The following is a 24,698-nucleotide window of genomic DNA, read 5'->3' on the forward strand; positions in this document are numbered from 1 at the left end:
TAGCTACTTCATTTTTATTTTAGGTAAGACCATCTTTATGCTCTGTAATTAGAAAGGACAAGATCACCCCTCCCCCACATTACAGTTTATTCTCTTTTTGGGCGTTCGCTAAGGAAATTTAGAACAGAAAATCAATACTGCTACTGCTATTTGCCTTCTGGATTACTTTGGAGAAAAAAAGAAAATCAGCTATATATAAATATAGAGCAAATTAGTTGCTCTATATTTAGCAGCTTTGAGGTCTTCAAAGAAGGGTACCATCTTACTGCAACACATAAAACTTTTTCCTTAGGGATGTATTTGCGTTTTAGTGTTTTTTTTTTTTTTTTTTGCTTCTCCTTTTTGCTAAACTAAAATCAATTAAGTATATTTGGAAAAAAACCTCAAATTGACTCTACTTAACCAACAAAAAGGTGTATATATTCTATAGCACAAGGAGATCATCAGCTGTACAGTATCCTAATGAGGCTTTCACTATCAGTCCATTAGAACTTTTTTTTTAAAGATGTTATTTATTTGACAGAGATAGAGAGAGAAAGCACAAGCAGGGGGAGCAGCAGGCAGAGGGAGAGGGAGAAGCAGGCTCCCCGTGGCACCGGGAGCCCGATGTGGGGCTGGATCCCAGGACCCTGGGATCAAGATCTGAGCCGAAAGCAGACACTTAACTGACTGAGCCACCCAGGTGCTTCCAGATCAGAACTTTTGAATGAAATGGGTTCAAAATAAAGGAATAAAGACAGGACCGAGAAAATTAAACATACCTTGTAGTTGCCAGGCAATAATATTTTTCAAGGTTAAGTAATGTCTTAATCCCCTATAGGAATATGCTGACTTTTAGTTTCCATAGTCTTATAAGCCAAATTTTGATATTTTTGGCTTGGAACAATGGAGCAATCCCCCATTCCTTCAAAACTTTCCAATCCTCTTTAACAGCCACACAGAGCAGTGACTGATATTTTTGGTAATGTTTGTATTTCATCTTGATATTTATAAAGAATGAAGCCACTCCAAAAGATTTATGATTGCGTGTAGTGCATATAAAAATTTAAGAACACAGTTCCATTAAGCCAATAAACGTTCTGCACAATGAGAAATCAATAACCTCAAAGACAATGTATTCTTCATGTTCAGGATTATCAATGTGGTAGGAACACAAGTGTGAGAATTAAAAAGCCTCTGAACATTTTTATCAAATAACTCAGAGATGTACATTACTCATTCCACAAATAAACATAGTGGTCATTCCCACATCTGTACCTAACCAAAGCTATACCTACGGATAGAAAATCAACTTTCCCATTGCAGCTCCAAATGACGAGGGCCACACAGAACATACTCTTTCACAGCCACAAACTGCATTTTGTTTAAAAGTCCCAGGAATCTCTAAAAACCAATGTAATTTTAAATCTATTGATGAAAAGGTGATGCATGGAATGATTCAATTTTCAGAAAGGCAGGATGAAATAAGAACTTTCATATTGTGGCCACAAATCTGTTACTGTCAAGTGAGAGAAATTTCTACATAAATATTTTAAAAATATTTTATTAAAGCATAATTGACAGACATTATTTTTAGTTTCAGGTGTTCCACATAATGACTTGACATTTGTATACACTGCAAAATGATCATCACAATAAGTCGTTACCATCTGTCACTATACAAAGCTACAAATTTTTTCCTTGTGATGAGAACTTGTAAGATTTACTTTCTTAGCAACTTTCATATTTGAAATACAATATTATTGAGTATAGTCACCATCCTATACATTACATCCCCATGTAATGATGATCACTAACCATCAGGGAAATGCAAATTAAAATCACAATGGGATCCTTTTTTTTTTTCTTTTTTAAAAAGTTTATTTATTTCTATTAGTAATCTCTACACCCGATGTGGGACTCGAACCCATGACTCCAAGATCAAGAGTCACACGCTCTTCTGACTGAGCCAGCCAGGTGCCCCCCTACAAATAGAATTCTTTTTTTTTAGATATAAATTACATATTTATTTTATTTTATTTATTATATTATGTTAGTCACCATACAGTACATCCCTAGTTTTTGATGTAAAGATCCTACCTCATACCTACTGGGACAGCTATTATCAAAAAAATATATAACAAAAGCTAGTGAAGTTGTGGAGAAAAGAAAACCCTTGTGCACTGTTGGGAATGTAAACTGATGCAGCCATTATGGAAAATAGTATGGGAGCTCTTCATAAAAATAAAAGTAGAAATACCATTTGATTCAGTAATTCTACTTCTGGGTATTTACCCAAAGAAAATAAAAACACTAATTTGGAAAGATATATGCACTCCCATGTTCACTGTAGCATTATTTACAATAGCCAAGATGTGGAAACAGCCTACGTGTCTATAAGTGGATGAATGGATAAAGAAGACGTGGTACATACAATGTACCATATAAAATGGAATATCATTCAGCCATAAAAAGGAATGAAATCTTGCCATTTGTGACAACACGGATGGACCTTGAGGGAATTATGCTAAGTGAAATAAATCAAAGACAAATACCACATGATTTCTTTTGTATGTGGAATCTAAAAAACAAAAGAAATGAACAAACAAAACAAAATACAACTCACAGATACAAAAAATAGTTTGGCAGTTGTCAGAGGAGAGGGCAGTGTGGGGTGGGCAAAACGGGTAAAAGTGATCAAGAAAGAGGTACAAGCTTCCTTGTAATAAGTAAGTAAGTAAGTCATGGGGATGTAATATACAGCATGGTGACTAGAGTCAATAATACTGTATTGCAAATTTGGTTGTTGCTAAGAAAATAATATTTAGGATGTCTGAATGGCATAGCACTAAATTTATTTTTAAAACAACAAAAATGTGCTTCTTGAAGGCAGAACTATTATAAATAATTGCACAGTGCGGGCAACCTTAAAATAAGGACAGACTAGTATAAGGCAGGCAGTGAGAAGAAAAGGTATAATAGCAGCAACATGCCAGTCACTGAGCTACTGGAAGAGACAAAGCAACTTGCAGTTTTGGTCTCCCAAATTACACTCCTAGGCCTTTCAACAGCATGTATTTGAGGAAAAGAAAATACACACACACACACACACACACACACACACACCTGAGTCAAGAATTTTTTCAAAACTTGAGATGAAGAAAATTTTTAGTTCAAATGAAAATTTGAGTAATTTTTTTTCTTTCTGTTTTTAGTATTATGATTGTTGAAACAAATATCAACCATAGTTACATGCACTCAAAGAGCTAATAACTACAAAGAAAAGATATAGGTTGAGAGATTGGCTCTGTTGTTGGGCCAAACAAATTCCTTAATCAAAAATAAAGATGCAGACAAAATTTGGAAAAAAATAGCAAAGTATCCCCCCTTTTAAATTTAATTTTGGGATATACTTTCAGTTTTTCTTTTAATGGCTGATTATTTCCTTTGTATCTTATTTGTTTTTTGGTCTTTCTAGAAGTTTTAGCATTTGTCTTCTCTTTTAGTTCTGCCTCTTATGTGAACTTGTATTTCCCTAGTGGATTGATGGTTAGAATGAATGTGAATTTACTTTAAAAGAACTCATTTATTTTGGTTGAGATAAATGAAAATAAAACATATGTCTGGAATTCAGAGATTAAATAAGCAAGCAAACAAAAAAAGCCCTTGACAATGGATGCTTGATGTTCCCTCCTTAACCAAATCCCTGCCTTTCTAATAAAAGTTCTTATTTTTGATCAATTACCATTTGATTTAAAGTAGAATATGAAATAATCTAGAGATAAAAAAAACTGTAGGGCCAATTCAGTTGAGGGCCACAGGCCTCCAGATTTCTAGTCTTTCCTCTTCAAATTTCCTATGTTCCCACAATTCAGGTTTTCTACTTAGGAAGTTTCCAAGGGCCCTACAAAAGTTCATTCTTGGCTTCGTCTCTGCACTTGTGCTGAATGTCAAGGTTTGAGGTTTGTTTGAATTCCTGCTCTGTGAATATCTGCTGGACTTTCGAGCAGGTGTGAAGACCCCACGGCTCCTTCTGCTGCATCTCATTTCCACTTATTAAATATTTTATCTTGGAGGATGAAGCAAAAGTGACTTTTGTGTTTCCTGGCAGTCTCTTGCTTCAAAGGACTTAATAGTGATTTGTTTATTTCAGAGGAAATGGAGACCAGTCAGTGATGACAGATTTATTAGTTAAGTGGACATCACACACACAAAAAACTTTTCTTACAGTTCAGGCTTTCTTCTAACCACACTCTAAATGTTCAAGACAATGTCATGTATTTGCCAAATTAAACCTGTGTGATTCAATATAGTCAAATTTGTGAATTAATATGACTGCCTCCATATACATTGCCACGATAATTCAGAGAAGAGGAAACGAGCAAAGAAAACAAATTATTATTCTAAATTAAAAGAAAAAAAGATGTCCCGATGAATTGGTGACACTGAATATCTTTTGGAAAATCACTGAAAGAATATTAAAACAAAGAGTCATGAATTGCAAGGATTCAGTGAGATGCCTGGGATTCAGAAAGAGTACATACACAGAGCATATAGAGAAAACCCTCAAACTCAGATCATGAAGTACTTGCAAGTGTAACAACATTATGGATTTAATTATCAAATATTTGTTAATTTTCAGTAATACTTTGTAAAACTTTCAGAGTAAACTTGAAAAACAGACATCAACTCCAGAATGGCCCAAATTACTGCTCCTCAATGAATGACCAATTTTATCAGGAAATAAATATCATGAAAGGAATCAATGGAAATTCTATCCCTTCCAAATTTTTTAAAAATCAACTGATGTTTACCATTCATTCCAGTTAAATGGAGAGGGATAATTCAACGATAACATTGCTGGTCTAAAAAAGTAGATTTACATGCTATCATAACTCCTGTTAAAGAGAGTAACCAGTTGGGCAATCCTCAAAAGGAAAATTTCAACGATCTGACGTCTTAATAAAGAAATGGAATGAGAATTTCAAATCGTAGAACTAAGAGAAAGATACTAAATTGGAAGTTATTGGAAGTCCCAGCACTGCATGCATTATTTTAGGGATTCCACATCCTGAGCCTCAATTTTTCATCTTTAAGATTAAAGAGATGGTTTTGATGAATCTAGAATCCTTTCCAATTCTAAAATTCTTTGAAGGTGCTTGAATATGGCCTGCAGGAAAGTCCTACCAACTCTCAAGATAAAGATGCAGAGAAATGCCAAGAGGACTGAAGAAGGGAAACTAGGAAGGACTAAAAGTCATTTCACTTGTTTTACAATATTCATCTATAGTCAGCCCTTGAAATATGGGAGAGCTAATAATATGACACTCACATTGGTAAATGTATTCCACAATGTCTTCCATGGGCCTAATTCTCCCTTGCCTTATCAAGACGACATTGATTTCATGCCAAAAATGCTGCAGCATATATGCTTAACTACCTAGTAAAACCTCTTACCTTTCACTCTGATTTTATCAAATGACATCCTGGAAATAATATTTTTGCATTACAAAGCTTAGCTATCTTATGATCAATTACTGCCCACAAACCTTGGTGCAGAAGACAAAGGAAAGCCTAAATCTTAAAATTGTGGTTATGAACAAGAATACCCTAGGAACACATCTTGTGCATGAGTCCAGGAACTCAAAAACCTACTCTCCATTTCGTATCTTCATGATTCAACAAAGATCTTTATATTTTTCACCAATGGTGATTTGGTCCAGTCACAGTCTAATAGATTACTATGTATTCATAACTTCCAAAGTAGAAAATATGAAGTGAGAGAAATTGAGGCAGGTGCCATTCATTTCCTAAAACCTTCCTGGATTTCTCTGGATATTTTCATCACTTTTGCTAAATTATTCTATCCTCTATCATAGTGCTGCATCCAGTTGTTTCCATCTTTGCCTTCACTACTGTGCTCTGGACCCCTCCAGAAACTACAAGGTGTTCTATTCATCTTGGCCTACTCACTGCACAGAACCAAGAACCTGGAACACTGGCATTTAGTGAAGTAAGTATGAGTTTGTGAATTAGGATCCTACTGAAACACCTATGGCATTGGTGCGTGTGTCTGGGGCCAAAGGGAGGATGGGCTACAATCTGACACGAATTATCATTTATCTAATTAGTTCATCTCTGAGCTACTTATTTTTAAGGAATTCAATTTGATTTAAAATACTAATGCTGCTTCCTAACGTTAATAGGTGATTCAAAGTGAAGTAAAATTCTATTAGAAAGTCTAAAACTAGGAGGGTTTTTTTCAATATTAGGAAAAGCATAGAGAAAATGTGAGAAAGTATTTATATTTGACCTAAGAACAGCACTTACCTCATGAGAAAATCCCCTAATAATATTTCTGCTTGTAACTCGTGTTAAGTAGCTCTCCCCACCTCAGTTCAGTACCTCTTAAGGACATAGTTAAATTATGGATCCACTTTTTTCCATCCACTTTGAATAACATATTTAAATTTCTTATTGGTTTAGTTTGGCTTTCTCACATTCTGAGTTTTCAAGGTAAAACCATTCAATTTGGAAGTCAACTATTTCTACTGTGTACTAACATGCATTTAGCTACTTTATCGAATGTAACTAACATTTAAATTAGTGGTTTTTTATACAAATGCTTTGCATATGGAGACTATTTCTTCTAAGCGGTTTCTATTTAAAAAAAAAACGCACAAAAAACCCTCTTATCTTTGCTTACCATGTCCATGAAAAGCACACTTTTTTACTAATTGGGAAAAACTAAGATTTAGTCATCTAAAATAAAAAATAATTGCTGCTAGTAATATAGATTACCATAGCCACACATTTATGCAGCAAAGTTCACAATAATGTATGAGCAAATTTTAAAAATAAAAGTAAACTTACAAATTTCACTCACTGAAAGCTACTAACATTTTTTCCCCACTCCTCTGCTACACTGACAATAAAACTTTATTACAAATTATATTTGATCTGTCCTGATTCTGTTCTAAAACATCTTAAAAACAATGAGAGCTGCCTGGACACTTGCATATGCTTGCCCCAGAGCTGTAATGTGTGGATTTGTTTTTTGTGTTCTTAAGATAGCCTGTATGGAATCATTAACATTTTTCTATATGTTCATACCCAAATGTACACCCTCAACTCATGAATTCTAACATGAAAGTAGCCAGTGATATCTTTGCTTAACATGTAATGTTAGTATTGCCTTTCCTCCCACAATTTGCTAGCAGCTCAATCATCAGTTAATTACCAGTTAATCCTATTAAAAATGAATCCACTGATGAGTAGTCCTCCTGCTTCCCACATATTAAAAAATCTGTAGTTGTGGCATTTTAATTGTGTAATGTATGGCCACAGCCAAACATGCCCAGATGTTTCACAGTACAGATGTGATACTCCCTATACTCCACTCTTCATTGCATTTGTTCTTTTCTAATGCCAAAATGAATGCTTTATGCTCATTTTTTTCCCTAAAATGTTAAAAGTCTCCTCAAATAGGCTCCTTTTTCAGCTACCTGACTTGCAATTCCGGAATCACACCAGGGACTGTGAAAGACCAAATCATTTGACAGGTTTTAAAAGTTAATAATTCTTTGTCATTAATTGCCACTGTCTGATTCTATTAAGTTTTCATACTTTCCCCCTGGAAAATCTAGCCTAATTCCTGGCATGTTCCCCACCCTTTCCCAGAAAAATGTTCTCCTCCCTATTCCTCAAGAGGCCTAGAAGAATCTCCCTAGTTGACCTTACATTTTTGAATATGCTTTGTTTGCCGTCCCTCCTCCAAAATTCTGTTTTTTGTGTTTTTTTAATATTTACATCCATTGTTAAGTTGTGTTTTATTTTATTTGAATTCTGTATTTATACTTCAACTATTTATTACCTCTGACTTTGCTTTTATGTTGATAACTGTCCAAATCCCAGGCTTATCCATTATGTTTAATTAATAATTATTTTAGGATACATTTTGGCCTCTTCTAAAATCGTGAATGTATTTTATTTTAGTAAACGCTTGGTTGACTAAGCGTGCAAGCATTTATCCAAAAAGTGTTTGAACAAAGTAATGCTCTTTACATTTTACTTTCAGATATGCTTCCACTTTTACAGTTAAACTTTTAACTGCATTTAGCTTAGTGTGGTATTAAAATTTGCATAATCTCTTTCTCCACTTGAGGAGATTCCCATCCTTGGTGATTCTTTCAGTAGCTGATGAGTAAGAAAGTTTGTCTTTTTGTCTAAAAGCTCTATTCAATTGAACTTTCTAACAACTGGAAATGTTCTATATCTGTACTAAGCAATACATTAGCCAGCAGCCAAATATGGCTGGTAAGTATGTGGTATGTGGTTAGTGATACTGAGACTGATGTTAAAATTTTACGTAATTTTAATTAATTAAAATTTAAATAGCCACATGTGGTTAGTGATTACCACACTACACAGCACAGAAAAGTATTATGATTATTGGTGATATACACGGTTACACAAATGGTCATTTCTAGTAAATCGATAATTTTTTATTGAGCAACCAGATCAACATTGCTCTCCACGTGCAGAAAAGGATAAGATTTAGAATATAAAGTCCAACCTTCTTAGAACTTTTCAACCTAATAACAATATTCTAAACCAGTAATTCTCAATCTCAATCCAGAATCAATTGGGAGTTTTTAAAAATACCATTGTCAAGATGATATAAGATAACCTGATATTTGTTTCAAAATAATTAAGGGCGCCTGGGTGGGTCAGTTGGTTAAACATCTGCCTTTGGCTCAGGCCATGATCCCAGGGTCCTGGGATCAAGCCCCACATTGGGCTCCCTGCTCAGTGGGGAGTCTGCTTCTCCCGCTGCCACTCACCCCGTTCGTGCTCTCTCTCTAATAAGTAAATTAAATATTTAAAAAAATAATTAAAACAAGGTGAAGGAGGAGTGGGATGGTATATATGAGATAAGATTTGCCATGTGTTGATAAATATTGAACATGATGGACAAATGAGTGTTTGTTATAGGATTTTCTCTATCCTTGAACTGTTGTAATTTTCTATTATAAAATTTAAAAAATTCCAGCTCTATTCTGGATTAACTTAATCATAATCTATGAAGCATCAGTATTTTTTAAGAGTGCCCCAATCGTTCCAATGTAATATCAGTGTTGAGTTACTGTTCTGAATAAAGTACTCTTATGATACCATGTTAATGAAAAAGGCCAGAAGCCTGGAGACACTGCATGTTATTTTTCTTTATGAAATGAAGGAATTGCTGAAATAGAATCAATATCAGAGTCATGGATAACATAATTTTTAAAAATTATCAAAGTGTATCCCAGTATGGATTAATTTTAACTCTTTTACAGAAATAAAGGCTAACTCACTCCACAGGGAGGCTTATTGCAAACTTTCCCTTCATTAGTTTATATGATATGTGACTAAGCTCAGAACCACAAGTGAGAGGATTGATCTAACTTGCCCACCCCTTCACTATCATTGCTCTTTCCTTATTAGCCAGGCCACCTCATGTGTGGTCACTTGTCACGGCCTTAGACCCACATTTTCTCATCATGTAGCATTGTCTGAATATGGTTTACCAGTGTGACATTCAAAGCAGAATCCAAGGCATTGTGGATTGAATTAGCATCGTTGTAACAATGTCCTCATAAAAGGGCATAAGAAAATAACCCATTTTTCTTGGTCACATCACCAACTATTTGTGCCACTACCCGACACAACAATGCAGATCAATTAATATTCCATATTTTTCCAACTGCCCAGTGATTTCAAGTTTAGTTTAATTGGGGGACTTTGTTGGACAGACATTTTAAATACTACAATTACTTGGCTGTATGTAATGTGCAAAAGCTTAACAATACGTGGCACAACTTCATAGAATGTTTGTAGATTTCACGTTTCACTCAAAAGTCATGGAATGAGGCATTCCGATACATTAATTGATAGGAAGTTAGGTCTAACTATCACTGAACTGTTGAAAATATAGACACTTTAACTTTTAATATGTAAGGGTTTTTTTTTTTTTACTGATTTATGATAAAGTTTTTAATAAATGCATATTTATCCTTGTCTTGATTTATTTACAAGTCGTAACTATTATACCACACACTTACAGGTATCTGATTTTAGAAAGCATCCATAAAAGTCAATCAGAAGCAAACACAGATCACTACTTAGGTTGCATATTCATTAAACTCTCCTAAGTACCGCACAAGAACCTTCCAATTTTACCCTACTACTGAAAGCCTGGAACCAAGAATTCAAAAAAAATCCCATAATACAGATAATTCATTCATCGTTAGTGAGCATTTTCTATGCCACAAATAGGATTTACCAAGCACTTCTGCATACCTAAAAGGATGCTGGATATCACACTAAAAGAAAAAGACAATACTGACTTTTCCCCTTAGGGAGTGCATGCGATTCAAATTCAAGACTGGAGACATGTGAACTAGGAAGAGCAAAGAGAACCTCAAGGCAAAATTCAAGTGTATTATCATGCAGTATATAGACATTAATGTGGTAGGGAAATGCAAAGATTAGGGCAAGGTGGTAGTACCTGAGAAGGTGTCATAAGCTAGCTTTTAATGAAAATAATGAATATGTATTGATAAAAGGTATTACAGGCCATGGGATCAAAGTACAAAATAAACCTGGCAGGCAACATAGAGATGAATACACACACACATAAGTGCGTGTAAAACTAGTGAAATGTGAGTAAGATTGGTGGATGTATCAGTATCAGTTTTCTGGTTAAGCTAGTGTATTATAATTAATCAAGATATTACCACTGGAGGAGACTGGGTGAAGGGTATATGAGATCTCTATATTATTTCTCACAACGGCATGTGAATTTACAGTTTTCTCAAAATAAAAAGGTTTTTTTAAGGGGGTAAGCATAAACAAGTTTATTGAAGAAATATTGGTTAAAATAAAAGAAAAACCAATAACAGCAAAACTGACCCAGCTGATGGATAAAGCCTGTAATGACTGAGTTGGGAGACTTCAGCTGGAAGCCCATTAATATATAGCCCTAAATTCTTACCAAAGGAAATTATATAGTAAGTAATGTGTTGCATATCACGAGGAGTTCTTGACTAAACAGGAGATTAAGAAAATCTTGTGGAAAACTTGAATGCAGCTATGATGATATATATCTAAGTACCCATATAAGGAACATCAGAACACTGTTTTAAACTAACACAAAGACTAAATGAAAAGATCACTTTGCCAGAAAAGCACTGCTTTAAATATCTATGTGATTATATATATGAGATTATAAGACATATTATTATATGTTATATTAGATCTAATTATATGTTGTGTACATATGATATTAAGCAAAATTTGGATGCACACAAGAAACACTACAAGTAAAACCTAGTTGCCCATCACTGATGGATATTAGCCACTCCACGTGCCTTATGCATCAAAGCCTATAATTAAACTTTCATACTATAAGTATGAAATAATTTCAGTTTAATGTAGAATTCCAAGAAGAGGAATGAGAGTCAAAATATTACTGTTTGGTGAATATAGACTTCCATTAGGGAAGGGTGAAAAGAGATTAAAAAAAAAAGATATCAGAAGAGAGCTATGTCAGGAGTCATAGAAAGAAAACTAATTTAAGTGCAAGAGACATTAAAGTACAAGTAAGAAAAAAACATAAAATAAAAGAAGAATGTGAAATAGAATGGATTTGGGCCAAGCTGTGTAGGAAGAGGCTGCGCTGAATCCTGAATATAAGTCCAGTAGAAAAGGAGAAATTATCAATTGAGACCATTAATGCGAAAGCATTCTGAATGTAAATTAAAATTAACTATACAAAAGAGGGATTATGTTTTATTATTTTGGAAATGGTGTTTAGAGAAAAAAGGGACAAGAAAATTTCTTGTATAAACCAACTGTATTTTTTGATGTTTAATTTTGTGTTTTGAGGGTCCAGTAAAAACTAATGATCTGGAATCATCACAGAAGGTCGGTGTTAGAGTGATCCAGAAGTGTATGGTTCAATGTATTGGGGAGGAGCAGGTGGGACTGGTATTTACAGATTGTGGGGAAGATGGGTGTGGACAGGAAAGGACGAGGAACAAGAAAGGTACAGCTCGTTAGGCAAGGCAAAATGGCCAACCACTAATATTTCTGAGTATCTTCTATGCAAGAAGATGGCATTCAAATCAAAACTAAGGTCAATACTTTTCAAAGAATGGAGATAAAGTTAATGAATTAAGACAAGGGGGAATTGCTTGGTGTCTACTTGTAGCTATTCATTACTTTGAACACAAAAAAGCAAATTCTTTTTCAGTAAAGCTCAACTTAGAAAAATTCACTTGAGTTAAATTAAAAATTTTAAAACAGAAAACAGATTCTTCAATTCACAAATGGCTATCCAAAATATGATTCTGTTATCTAAATATCTATTATTTATAGGTATAATACAGCAAAGTCCACCTGCACATTACCAAATATTGAACTTTAAAATGCTACGGTTTATTGTAGGAGGTGTCAAAAATATACAGGTAAAGTGGTAATTGATAACAAGAACTATGTCATTAGAAAACTGAAGCTAAGAAAGTATAACAGTGTTTATATTCATAAAACAAGAATGAAAAGTGACTGAGGTAACCATAAAACCAGATTTAGAGAGAGGTAGTTTACACCCAAGAGAAGCACTTTGTCAAATTCCATTTTATTCACTCAAAAGCAGTAGCCAACATTTTAAATGATGCTGAAATTTATTTTTATTGGGAAGACTAAAAACTTAAGGTTTCAAAATATTTTATGAGATTTTCCTTTTAAGGGCACTAGGCTGAAGTGAGGATATGGAAGTTCAGCTTCCACTACTTGGCTGAATGGACAGACATTACTTAATTTCTCTGGGCACATTCTCTCATCTAGGAAATACATACATTGAGCTGGGTGATGCCTTGGGAGTCTTCTAGTGTCTTGATAATTCAGATTCTAATGATCTATTTAAACATTAAAGATCACAACTCATCAAGAAAACTGACCAATCAAGCCTACCTTGAAGTCTAAGAATAATGACCTAGACAATGTCATTTGCCCTTTCTTGTCATTGCAGTATATGGAACGGAACATTTAATATACTGTTCTTCCTCCTGTACCCCTCTCTACTACCTCCCCGCCCATCTATTATCCAAAGAAGCAATCACAAGTGATGTGAACTTCTCTAATTTTAGGGATTTATATTGCTTTGAATCTAGGAACTTTGAAGCATTAACTCTGGCATTTAGAATTTTAATACAGTATATGATTCTACTATTTATTCAAAAGCAACTGCCTCAAGCCATCAAATATAATAAAATTTCCCTAAAATACTTGTCTGAATTCCTCACATTGAACTGTGGGTGTAGGAGAGGTGGCTAAGCTTACCAGAGTGACATCAGCCAATCATCTAGGCGAGTAGTCTGTAATTCTCAAAAATTTATGAAATATAAATAAATACACAAATAAGTAAAAATATTGTCTTTTTCTATGAAAAACAAAATTACCAAAAAAAACCTGTTTCTATGCATTTTATGAGCGATATAATACATTCTTAGTGTTTAATGGTGGCTGCATATTTACCATTCCTAAAGGTCTCCAAATGAAACCACCAAAAATAACAAGGAGCTACAATATGTATATTCCCTCTGCAATAAACTTTATAACATGGCAGAAAAAATGTCATGTCTATTTCCTCCTAGGTAACAGCTGAAAACAGAGACCTGAAATCTCATTATAATATTCAAATCCCTTTGGTTTAAGTTCTGCTCCCTTTTGACTAAATGCTCCTCTATATGTTCCTCTTGAAAGGAAGTGTTTGATGGAAAAGTGGGAGGAGACACCTGAGAAAGGAGGTTAGGAAATGCCCAAGCAAAAGATGCTACGGAATGGGAATCTTAAGGGTGATTAAGTGAAAGAAACTTGAGTCTCTTATACAACTTGGTCTCGAACTCACTCTACGTTTTAGGAAAATGGCTTGGACTTAACAATTCTAGCGACAGTGGCAGGTTATTTTAAATCTTCAGTAATCTTTTAGGCAAGCAACATTTCCTTTAGCAATATTAGTAGTAAAATACAAATAAACAGGCAATGTAAGACAGTTGTTTTCAGATGGGGCACACCCATGACACAATTGCACCTACACTGATATATGATAAAAATAACAACACTTACTAATCCAGACATTGTTCTAAGTGTTTTATGCTTATTAACTTGCTTTAATGTTTAGGAAACTAAGAAACAGAGAAGTTGGTTAACAGCTAGCAAGAGACAGAGCAAGACATTGGGTTCTCCCAGATTTACTATTGATTGACATTTCTCCCCTGTAGCCTGCATTCATTAATGACTTCCATGGATTTCATTACCAAGACTAGTGTGGTCTGCTTCACTGTCATCTGATTATATTTGGCCAAGGGGTAGGAACAAAAGGAGATTGGAAGGCATGGAGATAGTTTATTGGATGAGACTTGATATCAGCGGCAATCCTCCACCTGTGTCCCCACTTTGCCAGAAGGCTTCTGTCCTGCTGCTTTCCTTAGATTCTGGATTCTTGTAATAGCTCCTTCTATTTGCCACCTCAGGTTTAGAGGAGCTAATGTTTTCCAAATGTGGGCAGACCCTGGATGACTGACCATTTCCTGTTGCTTCCCTACATACCGCTCACCATCAAATAGTGATCATCAAACTCTCTTCATCTTCATTTATCCTTTTAAGTGTGACCATTATTTCCTTGTCTGATAGGATTACTAAGAAGTAATATAGATCCTTTAGGATTTATCAACTGATGACTAAGTAAGCTAAACAATTACATACACACAGTGTTTCTGTTACTTTTTATTTTCCCAAATATCTGAGTATCCAAGAATAAATTTGGTAAAGGTCAACTTCCAGGGGCAAATAATAATTCTAGGAGAAAAGGTATATGTAATTCCCTGAATTCTGAAGGTGGGCCTCCAAAAGATGATACTCCGGGAAATGTGGGCAGCAGCAGGACCCCAGATTTGGATGCCTAACCTCTGGCTTTCCTGCCGTTTCAATCTGTCTCAAAAGCTTACTTCTAGATGCTGTCTAGTTTAACACATCCGGATCCGTTTATATTTCAAATTAAAAAAAAAAATCCCAAAGTAAACATAGCCTGTATTTGGACAGATTTTAATTGTTAAAGGCAGTAAACACACTGAAAGCTCATTTTACATTTGAAAAATACTAAATACGGAGAGATGTCACTTAATTTCAAACTATCCAGTTCACAGTAAAGCTCTCTTTACATGGTTCTTAAAATGTGAAAGCCATTTGCTAAATAACTGGTATCCTACAAAATCAAAGCTACATTTTATCTATTTAGTTCCCACTAAGTTTCTGATGACACAATTCTATTTTCCTGAACTTCATGTTTTAGCTCTCAAAATAAAATCAATCATTTGTGAAATTTGCTTGGTGTTCACTGTTCATTTGATAAGAGTCATTGCCCATTGTACTTTTTGGCTTTGACTAATAAGAATACATTTCAGTTTAGTTTGCTAGTTTTTCAGGACACTAAGAATGAACATCCACAAGTTTACTGTGCAGTCTAGACAATATAAGAAGTTGCCTCTACAGACACGGAATACATTTCACCACTACATTTGCAAATAGCTATCATTTTGCGAAAATAAGTTTTTGTTTGGGTGTCATTTCTGGCAAAGCTTGAAGGCTACATTTTCAAAGAGCAAAATTCTAGGCCTTTAAAATTCTACTGGCATCCACCCGCCTAGGCTGGACCCTCCTCTCCGTTTCTGCAGAGCCTGAGAGAGAGATGACTTCATCTTAATCATTTTCTTGCCCATAGTCATGTAAGATAGCTGAGAGTTTTTCTTCTCTTAGAGCACTATGGGATCTCTCGAAGTGTGTGGAGAGTAATGAGCGAGAGGGAGAGAAAAACAAAAGAAAACAAAAACTGCAGGGGAGTTGGCCGATTTGACTTTAATGACTATCATTGATTACCAGCCTCGGCCTGGTGGACTCTCTACACAGCTGTATATGCTTCAAACCTAATATTTTATTTTCTCACCGGAACATGTAATATCATATTGAGGTCTCTAATGTGAATGGCCTACTTCAGATGATCTTTTATCAAGAGATTAAGTTTGGAATTCTATTATTGTATATGTGTATCCGTATGCATCTTTATATAAACAGATTATTTTAAAGCGTGTTTTAAGAATAGCTGCCATATCCTAGTTAATTTAGCTCCCTCCCTGTTTTCTTCTTACCACTAACCTTTCTACTAAAACGCAGTAGGAACTGAAAACTATGAATAATAAACTCCTTACATTCATAATTTCAGCCAATCTAGTTTACCCAAAATTCAAGAAACATACCTGAAACATCTTAGAAAGAAAGCTTATGAAAAAAAAGAGGACATTTAAATACATTTGAAACATTCGAATATGAATTGATTCTATGAAATTTTGAAGAGCAATAATTTTTTAATTTAAATCTTTAAACAAAACCCTAATATTTTTACCACTATGACTTATTACCTTGTAAACTTATGTTATATTTACAGTAAAAGGAAAACGCCAAGGATGTAAGAATTGAGTCACCAAAACACACAAATATTTTAGAATCATTAAACTTTTAGGAAATGCTAACTTTTTAAAGAAGCATAGCAATAACATCATGTAGGTTAAAGATTTGATTTGCTAATTTTTAAATCTATATAGTATAGAGAGAACTGATTATTTCTGAAAGTATTTCCCTCTCTTTCAAACTCTTTCCAAGAATGTATGCATATAGTACAGATTTTACCTGATGATTCTTGTTCATATGCACATGTAAGAGATCAAAAAGGTATCATAAAATATTTTCAGAACCCTATGAGAACAAGTATTCCAAAACACGGTACCAAATTTACAGAGAGTAACATGTAAATTCAGAAGTATTATATTGCTGTGGAAAATGTAACATTATAAACGAAAGTTTGGTGAATAACTGGAAACTATTTTATTGCATATTTAAAATTCCAAATACAGGGAAAATTAGTAATGACCCATTCAACCACATATGAATGTATACTCTCACTAAGTAACTTTCTGTTAATTTCATAATAAATACATCAAAAGGTTTCAAATAGAAATGCTTACTCTGAAATATAAAAACTATGTCTGAAATTTATACAGATGGATCAATAGATATATTACCGATTATTTTGTATCTTAAAATACTATCTAACACAACTTACTTAAAGGGAAAATAAATTCCCTACACTTTTATAATGCAAATGGAAGCCCTTAGAGAAAAGGACCTTAGATTTAAATTAATTCTGCTTCAACATAGGTCAATGGCAAATTGAAGGCTGAGACCTAAATGACCTTTACCATTTTAAGTTTTACTTCATGAGAGCAATAAAATATTCTGCAAGGTTTTCTCCAGTTGGATTTTGAACCTCACCGATGACTATGATTTAGGAGTACCGTAGAGCGTTAAAGTAACTTTTCTTGACTGTTCTCCATCCCTACTTAGAGGTTTCAGTTTAATACAGCTATTCCAACAAATAATCTTAAGAGCATCATAACAAAAATAGGAACGGTGTTAGTGCTTCATTTTCTTTACAGAAAGAAAGCTTGTCATTGATAACTAAGCCATATTAATGACTAAAACACATAATCCAGAAAAATAAGCTGTGACAATAAAATGTGTTTTATTACTTAAATACATTAAAGAGGAAATACATCATACCCACCTCAATTTCTAATTTGTGGATTTTGGTATCAGTTCGTATTTCATCTTTTTTTAATTTTCTTTTTATTTTAACCACTAGAATCAGTCACCAGTACCATAACGCTGGAAATGTAATTTAACTGGCCACTCAAGAATTAATCCTTCTTATTTTATTATTTCAATCAAGGTGGAAAAAATGCTACTCCTGATAGTCTCACTTCATGTGCTAATATATTTTCCCAGAAAATGTTTTATTATTATAAAAAACATTACAGCAGAACTATAGAAAATTTGAGAGAAATAAATCATCTACAACTATTAACTCAACAAATATTAATTAAGGAATTCCTGAATGTATTTTGCTTTCTAATAATATGCCATCCTTAGCATATATCATTTATGGATGTTTATAACCATTATAGCAATGCTCAGGAAAGAGACATACTCTGAAATTTTAGAAATAAACTACTTAAGTGAACAGGTCTAAAAACTAAAATATATTATTGTATTATATTGGTTTTTCTCATTTGAAATGAAAATCTAAAAAGCCCTCACATCTTTGTTTCTGGCTGCCATTTTTTAATATAGTTAATAAAACTGCCCAACATACATATATTTTACTACAGTAAATGAATAAAACTGGCACCATTACCAGGCCAGGTATATGAAATAGATTTATACGTGGTGAATTTTTACATTATTCAGCTATTAGTTCATCCACAAATTATTTCTTAAATGAAAAAAAAAGTTGATTTTTCTATTAAATATGGAATTAGTCTCCCAAATTTCCCTGAATCTGATGAAAAAGTTTATCCACATTTGCGATTTCATTTTTGTTTAAAATTAATTTCTCAGAGGTCTTATAATAAACATTATGCTATAAATACCAATGTTGTGATGAAGGGCCAATGTTTTCACATCACATAGAGGGAAAACAGGGTAATACTTAAAATTTTTTTTTTCAGTTTATTAGTAGAGATCAGCTTACAGGGTGCCAACATAATGGTTTCCATTGATAGTTACTATAAATAAAGATTAAAATTTTAAATATTCATCACTGGGTTTTTCAGCAGTGTCATGCCTTGCATTTAATGCTTTTCCTTATGATGCTTTTATGGAAACTATAAATAAAGATATTTACAAAGATCTTGAAACTATTTCTATTTTTATTTGCATTCTTCCTTCCATTCATTGCTAACTTTCAACAATAAAGCACCTTAATTCTAAAGGGACTGCTGCTCTTGACTTTGAGTGTAATCATTTGAAAACACTCATGTAGGTCAATGGTACTTAGAATTTTTTTACGTCAGGTCACCATTTAAAATTGTTCACACCTAAAATTAATCTATCACTTCAAGAAAAAGACTTAAATGACATTTTTCTTTTATTCCATCAATTTGAGACATTTAATTTAATTTTTTTCCCTTTCAGATTGAAATATCTAGAAAAAATTACAATTTAATACCAGAGTTAGGGTGGAGAAGACATTCATCTGTATTTAAGTTCCAGCTTATTAAGGTAATACTTGCTAGTAATTCTGCATAGCCAAGCAAATAGACAGATATAATTTGACAACAAGTATTTTATGACATTGTAGCTATAAATATTTGTAATTTTACAAGAATCTAATATTATTCAAAACCTTGTAAAATCCACATCCCAAACCACTTCCTTCCTTTTTAATATAATTTTGATTTTTTTATAAAATGTACACTTATATTCATTCAACTAATTCGAATAAGAAATATTTACATGTTTATACTGTATTTTACCTGCATAAAAACTAAAGTTAGATTGGCTGATCTGTTTTGGTTATTTTAGCTAAATCTGGACAGTTTATACCTATTACTACATTGTTTGAAGAACAATCAAATGTAATTGAAGCCAAGTAATTCACACTATTTATAGACATTTTTTTCAGAATCACCTGCTTTGTATAGATTGTTTTAAGTGCAGTTGTAAAGTTTTGATTTTTAAGAGTTCCTTTGAAGACGTCACAGATGTTGGCTTTGCTAATAATGCTGGAAAGCCTAGCAGGTTCAAAGTTGCAAAAATGTTTAACACATATAAAAATAACAGTGTGCTTTTCCATTAAACTTGGCTATTTTCAATTGTCAATAAACTATAATGGAAGCCCAAAGTCCATAAATATTTGTTTCTAGACCCTTAAGCTTCTTGAGTTTGCATATGTGTGTGTGTGGGAGGAGAAATACATGCAAAGGCATACTGGAAAATGTTATACATTGTAGCTTTAGCATCATTACCATGGATAAAAATTGGGGTCATTTTTTAATATTTTCTGTTGCTTAAAATTCTACTTGAATTTCACAGGGCCATGCACACATATACATACACAGACAATCTGGTTATTTCATGCAAGGATAAAGAATTTTGGTTCTGATTTTGTCCTGGATTTATGTACTACATTTACTTTAGATTATAAATACATAGTAATTATAAACTTCCTAACAAAATATAAGTAGACTCTACTAAGCATGATATGACTTTCATCTAATATAATTTTAAATTTTTGAAAGTTCAGAAATAAATCTAATTTTTTGAAATACTGAAATATTAAAACTGTGCAGTAAGAAAGGAGAGATCTATGTGTTAATAATATGCCAGAATTATATGATTTTCTACATTGCTTTAGTTCCCGCTAGATCAGGATCCCCTTATAATACTATGAAATGAAATAACTAAACATAAATACGGAAGACCAACTGAAATATCACAGGAGAAAGATATCTTGAATCTAAATCTATCTAAAGATCTTACATGGATTAACTCGAATAGTGAAATTGCCAAATTAAATTTATGAGTACACATATATTTAACTGGAACCCATCATGGTATTTCCTTTTAGTTAGTCAAAAAGTTCTTTCAAAATATCCTATCATGAATAGAAAACTTTGCTCATTCTAACTCCCCAGTGATTCTATGCTTGGTGATGGTTAATTGTATTTTCCACTCAAGATCTAATTGATTAAGACTTCATGTAGCTTATGCAAATTTTTGTATTTGTTTTTCCAGTACTCTAATTAGTTTCAACATGTAAATATAAACTGATTTTGTTATATGGTTATTTCCCACCAAAAAGAGGATAGCACTATTAGTATAACTAGCTTTCTTAAGAAACTTGTTATCAAAATAATTTACGGGAAGCAGTTCTTGGATCCCACTTTTTTGTTTCCCCCTAACCAAAATAATATGTGCCTATATGAAAATTCAGTTTACCCTAAGAAGCTTAAGTGCATTGATTCCGTTCAGAAGCAAAAGGCACAGTCCATCACAGGTTTTTCACTGCGGAAAGTAAATGAACAGTAAGAGCCTCTGCTAATTGCAAAAATGGACTGACCAACCTGAACTGGGATCTGCACTGATATCAAATGCTAAACCCAGGAAATGAACACTGTATTTTAAAAGTGACTTAAAAAAAAAAAAGAAGATGGAAACCTTCTTGTTATGGTTAACCTTTCAACTCTGTCTTAAGAGAGTTTCACGTATAGTTAGTAAAAACCATTAAAAATGAATGATACTGTTGATAACTTTCTAAGATGTAAACTAATTTGTGATGGAGCATTAAAAGTTCACCTGACCTTGGAAAGTAAAAGTTAGATTTTAAGTTTGTGATAAAAGAATCCATCTCATACTAACGCTGAAGAACAACTGATACCATTGCTGCAAAGAAACCTGAAATATGCGGCTCAATCACTGCCATTTATGTGGGATCTTACCTAAAGCAAATCCTTCACATCAATATCTGTAATTACCTTCTAGAACTGTTAAAGAACTGTTAAACCAATTCCGCAAATGAAGAAAAATAGATAAATAATATATTAAAAAAGCAACACTTCCCAGAAAGATGGAACGCAGGATACGCTCTAGCTACAGAAGGAAAAAAAAAAAAAAAAAGAGGCACAACTCCCTTGATTGTAAAGTATCTTTAAACACATTCATGATGATACAGATTGTTAATGGCTTTAAGGAGTTGCCCGAAAAACTAGTTTCTCAGGATTGCTACAGTTTACTTGGCACTCTGTGCTTTCAAGCATCTGCGTTTAGTAAGGTTCCCTTTTGCGTGGCTACTCAAGTTATCCCCACGTAGATCAGCGCCTCCTGCGCGCACCCTCGCATACCAGCCTGGAGCACGCAGAGAATCAGCACTACCCGGCTGCTGTTTGTTTCCAAATACTTGCTTTCAATTATACTGGACCGACGGAGATTTTACTTTCCACTTTTGAAACTCACATTCTCTATTTAGATTAGCACCACACGAATACAACTATTAAAAATCGTTTTTCTTCAAGAGTCTGAACATGTATTTATTTACCATTCTTTGACACATTCCTTAAAATCCTCTGAATTCCTAGATTGTCTTCTTCCCCAAGAAAGGGAAATTTTTACCATTTGGAATAGGATGCTATTTAAAGAACTCTGAAATCAGAATTAAAAAAAAAAAACCTAAAACTTTTTTTTCTCATACGTTCTGCCAAGTTCCACTGCAAGTTCCAAATATTGTGCAATAATTTGGAAATCCAGTTAACGATGGGAAAAATCGAGCCACTCGGAGTCGGGAACTTGCAAGAGAGAAAAGTCAAGGAGCGGCACCCGCACGCACGCCCAGCGGACGCTGCATCCCAGGGTGCACTCCCCTCCCTTCGCTCAGATGGAAAGTCACGCTACGCAATCGATTTCACATACTGTCACTTGTCCTTTTTTCTTAACCCTCTGCTAAACTAGTTTGAACCTTGGAGAGCTTAGCGCTGTTGGCTGCAGTGTTGCCCTTAGAGAAACACGTGCCCTCAAGTAACAGGACCAAAGCAGCCTCACCGACTTTGGCGGCGGGGAGCCAGAGAGGGACAGCCGTATACCGCATTCCCTGCTGCCTCACTATAGTCGAGAATCTTCTCTGTCATCTCCCCGCCCCCTTTCGCCGCCAGTGCCGTGAGCTCTTACCTGAGCTATCGCTTTTCCTTTTGCCGCCAGTTCTCTTCTCCGCCTCCGCGGGTGACAGCGCCTGGCGGCCGTAGTCCCCTGGCGCGCACGCGGCCCCGGTCGGGGTGCTGGAGCCCAGGCTGGAAGAATTGGAACACAGGACCGGCGGGCTGCTCCCCAGCTCCGGGGGCCCTCCCGAATCCGGCTGGAGGCAGAGGCTGTGACGAGCCGCACTCGGGGGGGAGGACATCTGCGGAAGGTGCCAGTTGGTTTGCAGAGCTTGGTGCTGCTGCTGCTGGTGGTGGTGGTGGTGATGATGGTGGTGATGGTGATGCCCCCTGTGATGCTGGCTGGCAAACATGCCCTCCTCGTTGGGGTATCCCGCGATTATGCAAGACGAGGAAGAAGTGGAGAGCTCGGGGTAGGACATATGGTCAGATCTTCCATGGAGGGCGAGAGAGGACTGGGAAAACGGGTGCAAGCCTTGCGCGGTGGCGTGAGGGCTGCGCAGGCAGCCAAAGAGCGGGTGTTCCATAGCATGCAAATCTCGGGTTCCAGGCAGAAGACTTCACGATGGTTCCAAACGCTACCACCCTCTGTCACTTTTCACTAGAAATCGTGTTTTCCCCTTCCCAAATAGCCGCCGTTTCTGCAGAGCTGGGATAATCCCGGTCCTGAGCCCTAGCGACCAGTCTCCTTTACATATAAACACTCGGACCTGGAGAAGCTTCCCTTCGAGCTACTCAGATGTCAAGAGTAAGAGAGGTTGAAGCCAAAAGAAGGTGGTCCCAGAGAACTGCTTTCAGGGGGAAACGGCTCTGAGAGGTTATAAATAGAGTGTAATGTGAGCTGGGGGCTGGCTTAGGAGCCCGGAGCTGACCACATGCAAACTCCCTCCAAAACTCCCGCTCAGTCTGCGCCACGCGCTCCCAGTTCCACTTCCTATCTCGGGCTGGACGTACGCAGCGCGTCCACGCCCGCCAGCCCTTGCCAGCAGCCAAGGCTGCAAGCGGCGCGCCTGGCGCCTAAACCCGAGCCGGGGCGGACAGCGGCTCTCCGTCCAGGCCCCGTCCGCCAAGGTGCTCCTCCACGCACGCCAGCCCCAGCTCTGCACCCAGCGTCCGACCCGCTCACTTCTCTTAAGAAAGCGGTCTTGTCAGTGCCACTTGGGCACTGTCACCTGCAGGAAAGCTAGGGTTACGCCTAGCTCTTGAGAAGCGCGAAAGGGGAAGTAGGATTAAGGAAAAAGATCAGAGCTAGTTTGGCGCGCGCTCAGACAAGTTTTTCAAACTCCACATCAACTCGTGCCCTGGGCTCAGTGGCGCGTCTAGCTTTTTGCAGCTGTTTTCTCCGGGTGGGGTGTTAATGGGCTCGGACCTTGCACCCGAGGTTTCTGGGAAGTGCCCTGCGGATAGGAAAGGGCCATTCTCAGCGCCGAAAAGAGAGCTGGTGGGGTGGGTGGGAGAAAAGCGTGGGGCGGCGACAGTTGCAGATGTCCAGAGACGCTGGCATCCTCACCTCCGGTGTCAGGTGGGGTCTTTGGCTTTCCGACTATGCCCTTCCTGCTTTTGCACAATGTCCTTCCCCTTGCTCTCCTGGTCCACGTCAAATTCCTAGCCATTTGTCAACCCAAAACTTTTCGGTCAGGAAAACCCGAAGCGATATCTTCCTGGTCACATGTAATGTGTATATTGCAAGCACATTTTCAATCTTTCCAAACCTCAGGGGCCAGCCCATGTCCCTCATCTCCCTCCAGAAATTCATCCTCTCTTCCGCTCAAAAATAAATCACGGTACCGCTTCTGCCCCACGCCTGCCGCCATGGTTCCATTTACTGGGAAATATTACATTTCGATATCCCCCAAAGTTCACTCAACATGGGTGCTGCTTCAGATCTCCCTGGTTACACTCTTGCATCATACAAAATGAGTTAGAAAACTTGTCACCAGTGAATCAGTATAAGCGGCAGCTGGGCTTTAATACTGCCACTTGCTTGAGGGGTGACACTGTCTGCGGGGGGCGGGGGGCTAGAGTCGTTTGCACTAGGCAAGCAAGCCGCCTGTAATGAGCTACAGAACAGTCAAG

The 24,698-nt window shown here is 35.9% G+C and overlaps 1 protein-coding gene across 1 annotated transcript in view; it reads right to left on the bottom strand.

The window, feature by feature from the left end:
• Positions 1–23,455, bottom strand: part of MEOX2 (mesenchyme homeobox 2) — a 64,332-nt gene extending 40,877 nt beyond the window's left edge. The window contains exon 1 of the mRNA XM_002917405.4: positions 22,636–23,455. Coding sequence (XP_002917451.1) covers positions 22,636–23,149 — 514 coding nt within the window. The 5' untranslated portion in view covers positions 23,150–23,455. The remainder of the gene's footprint in view (positions 1–22,635) is intronic.
• Between the last annotated feature and the right edge of the window lie 1,243 nt (positions 23,456–24,698).

This window comes from Ailuropoda melanoleuca, chromosome 1 (assembly GCF_002007445.2).
Source record: "Ailuropoda melanoleuca isolate Jingjing chromosome 1, ASM200744v2, whole genome shotgun sequence".
In the NCBI taxonomy this organism is placed as follows: Eukaryota; Metazoa; Chordata; class Mammalia; order Carnivora; family Ursidae; genus Ailuropoda; species Ailuropoda melanoleuca.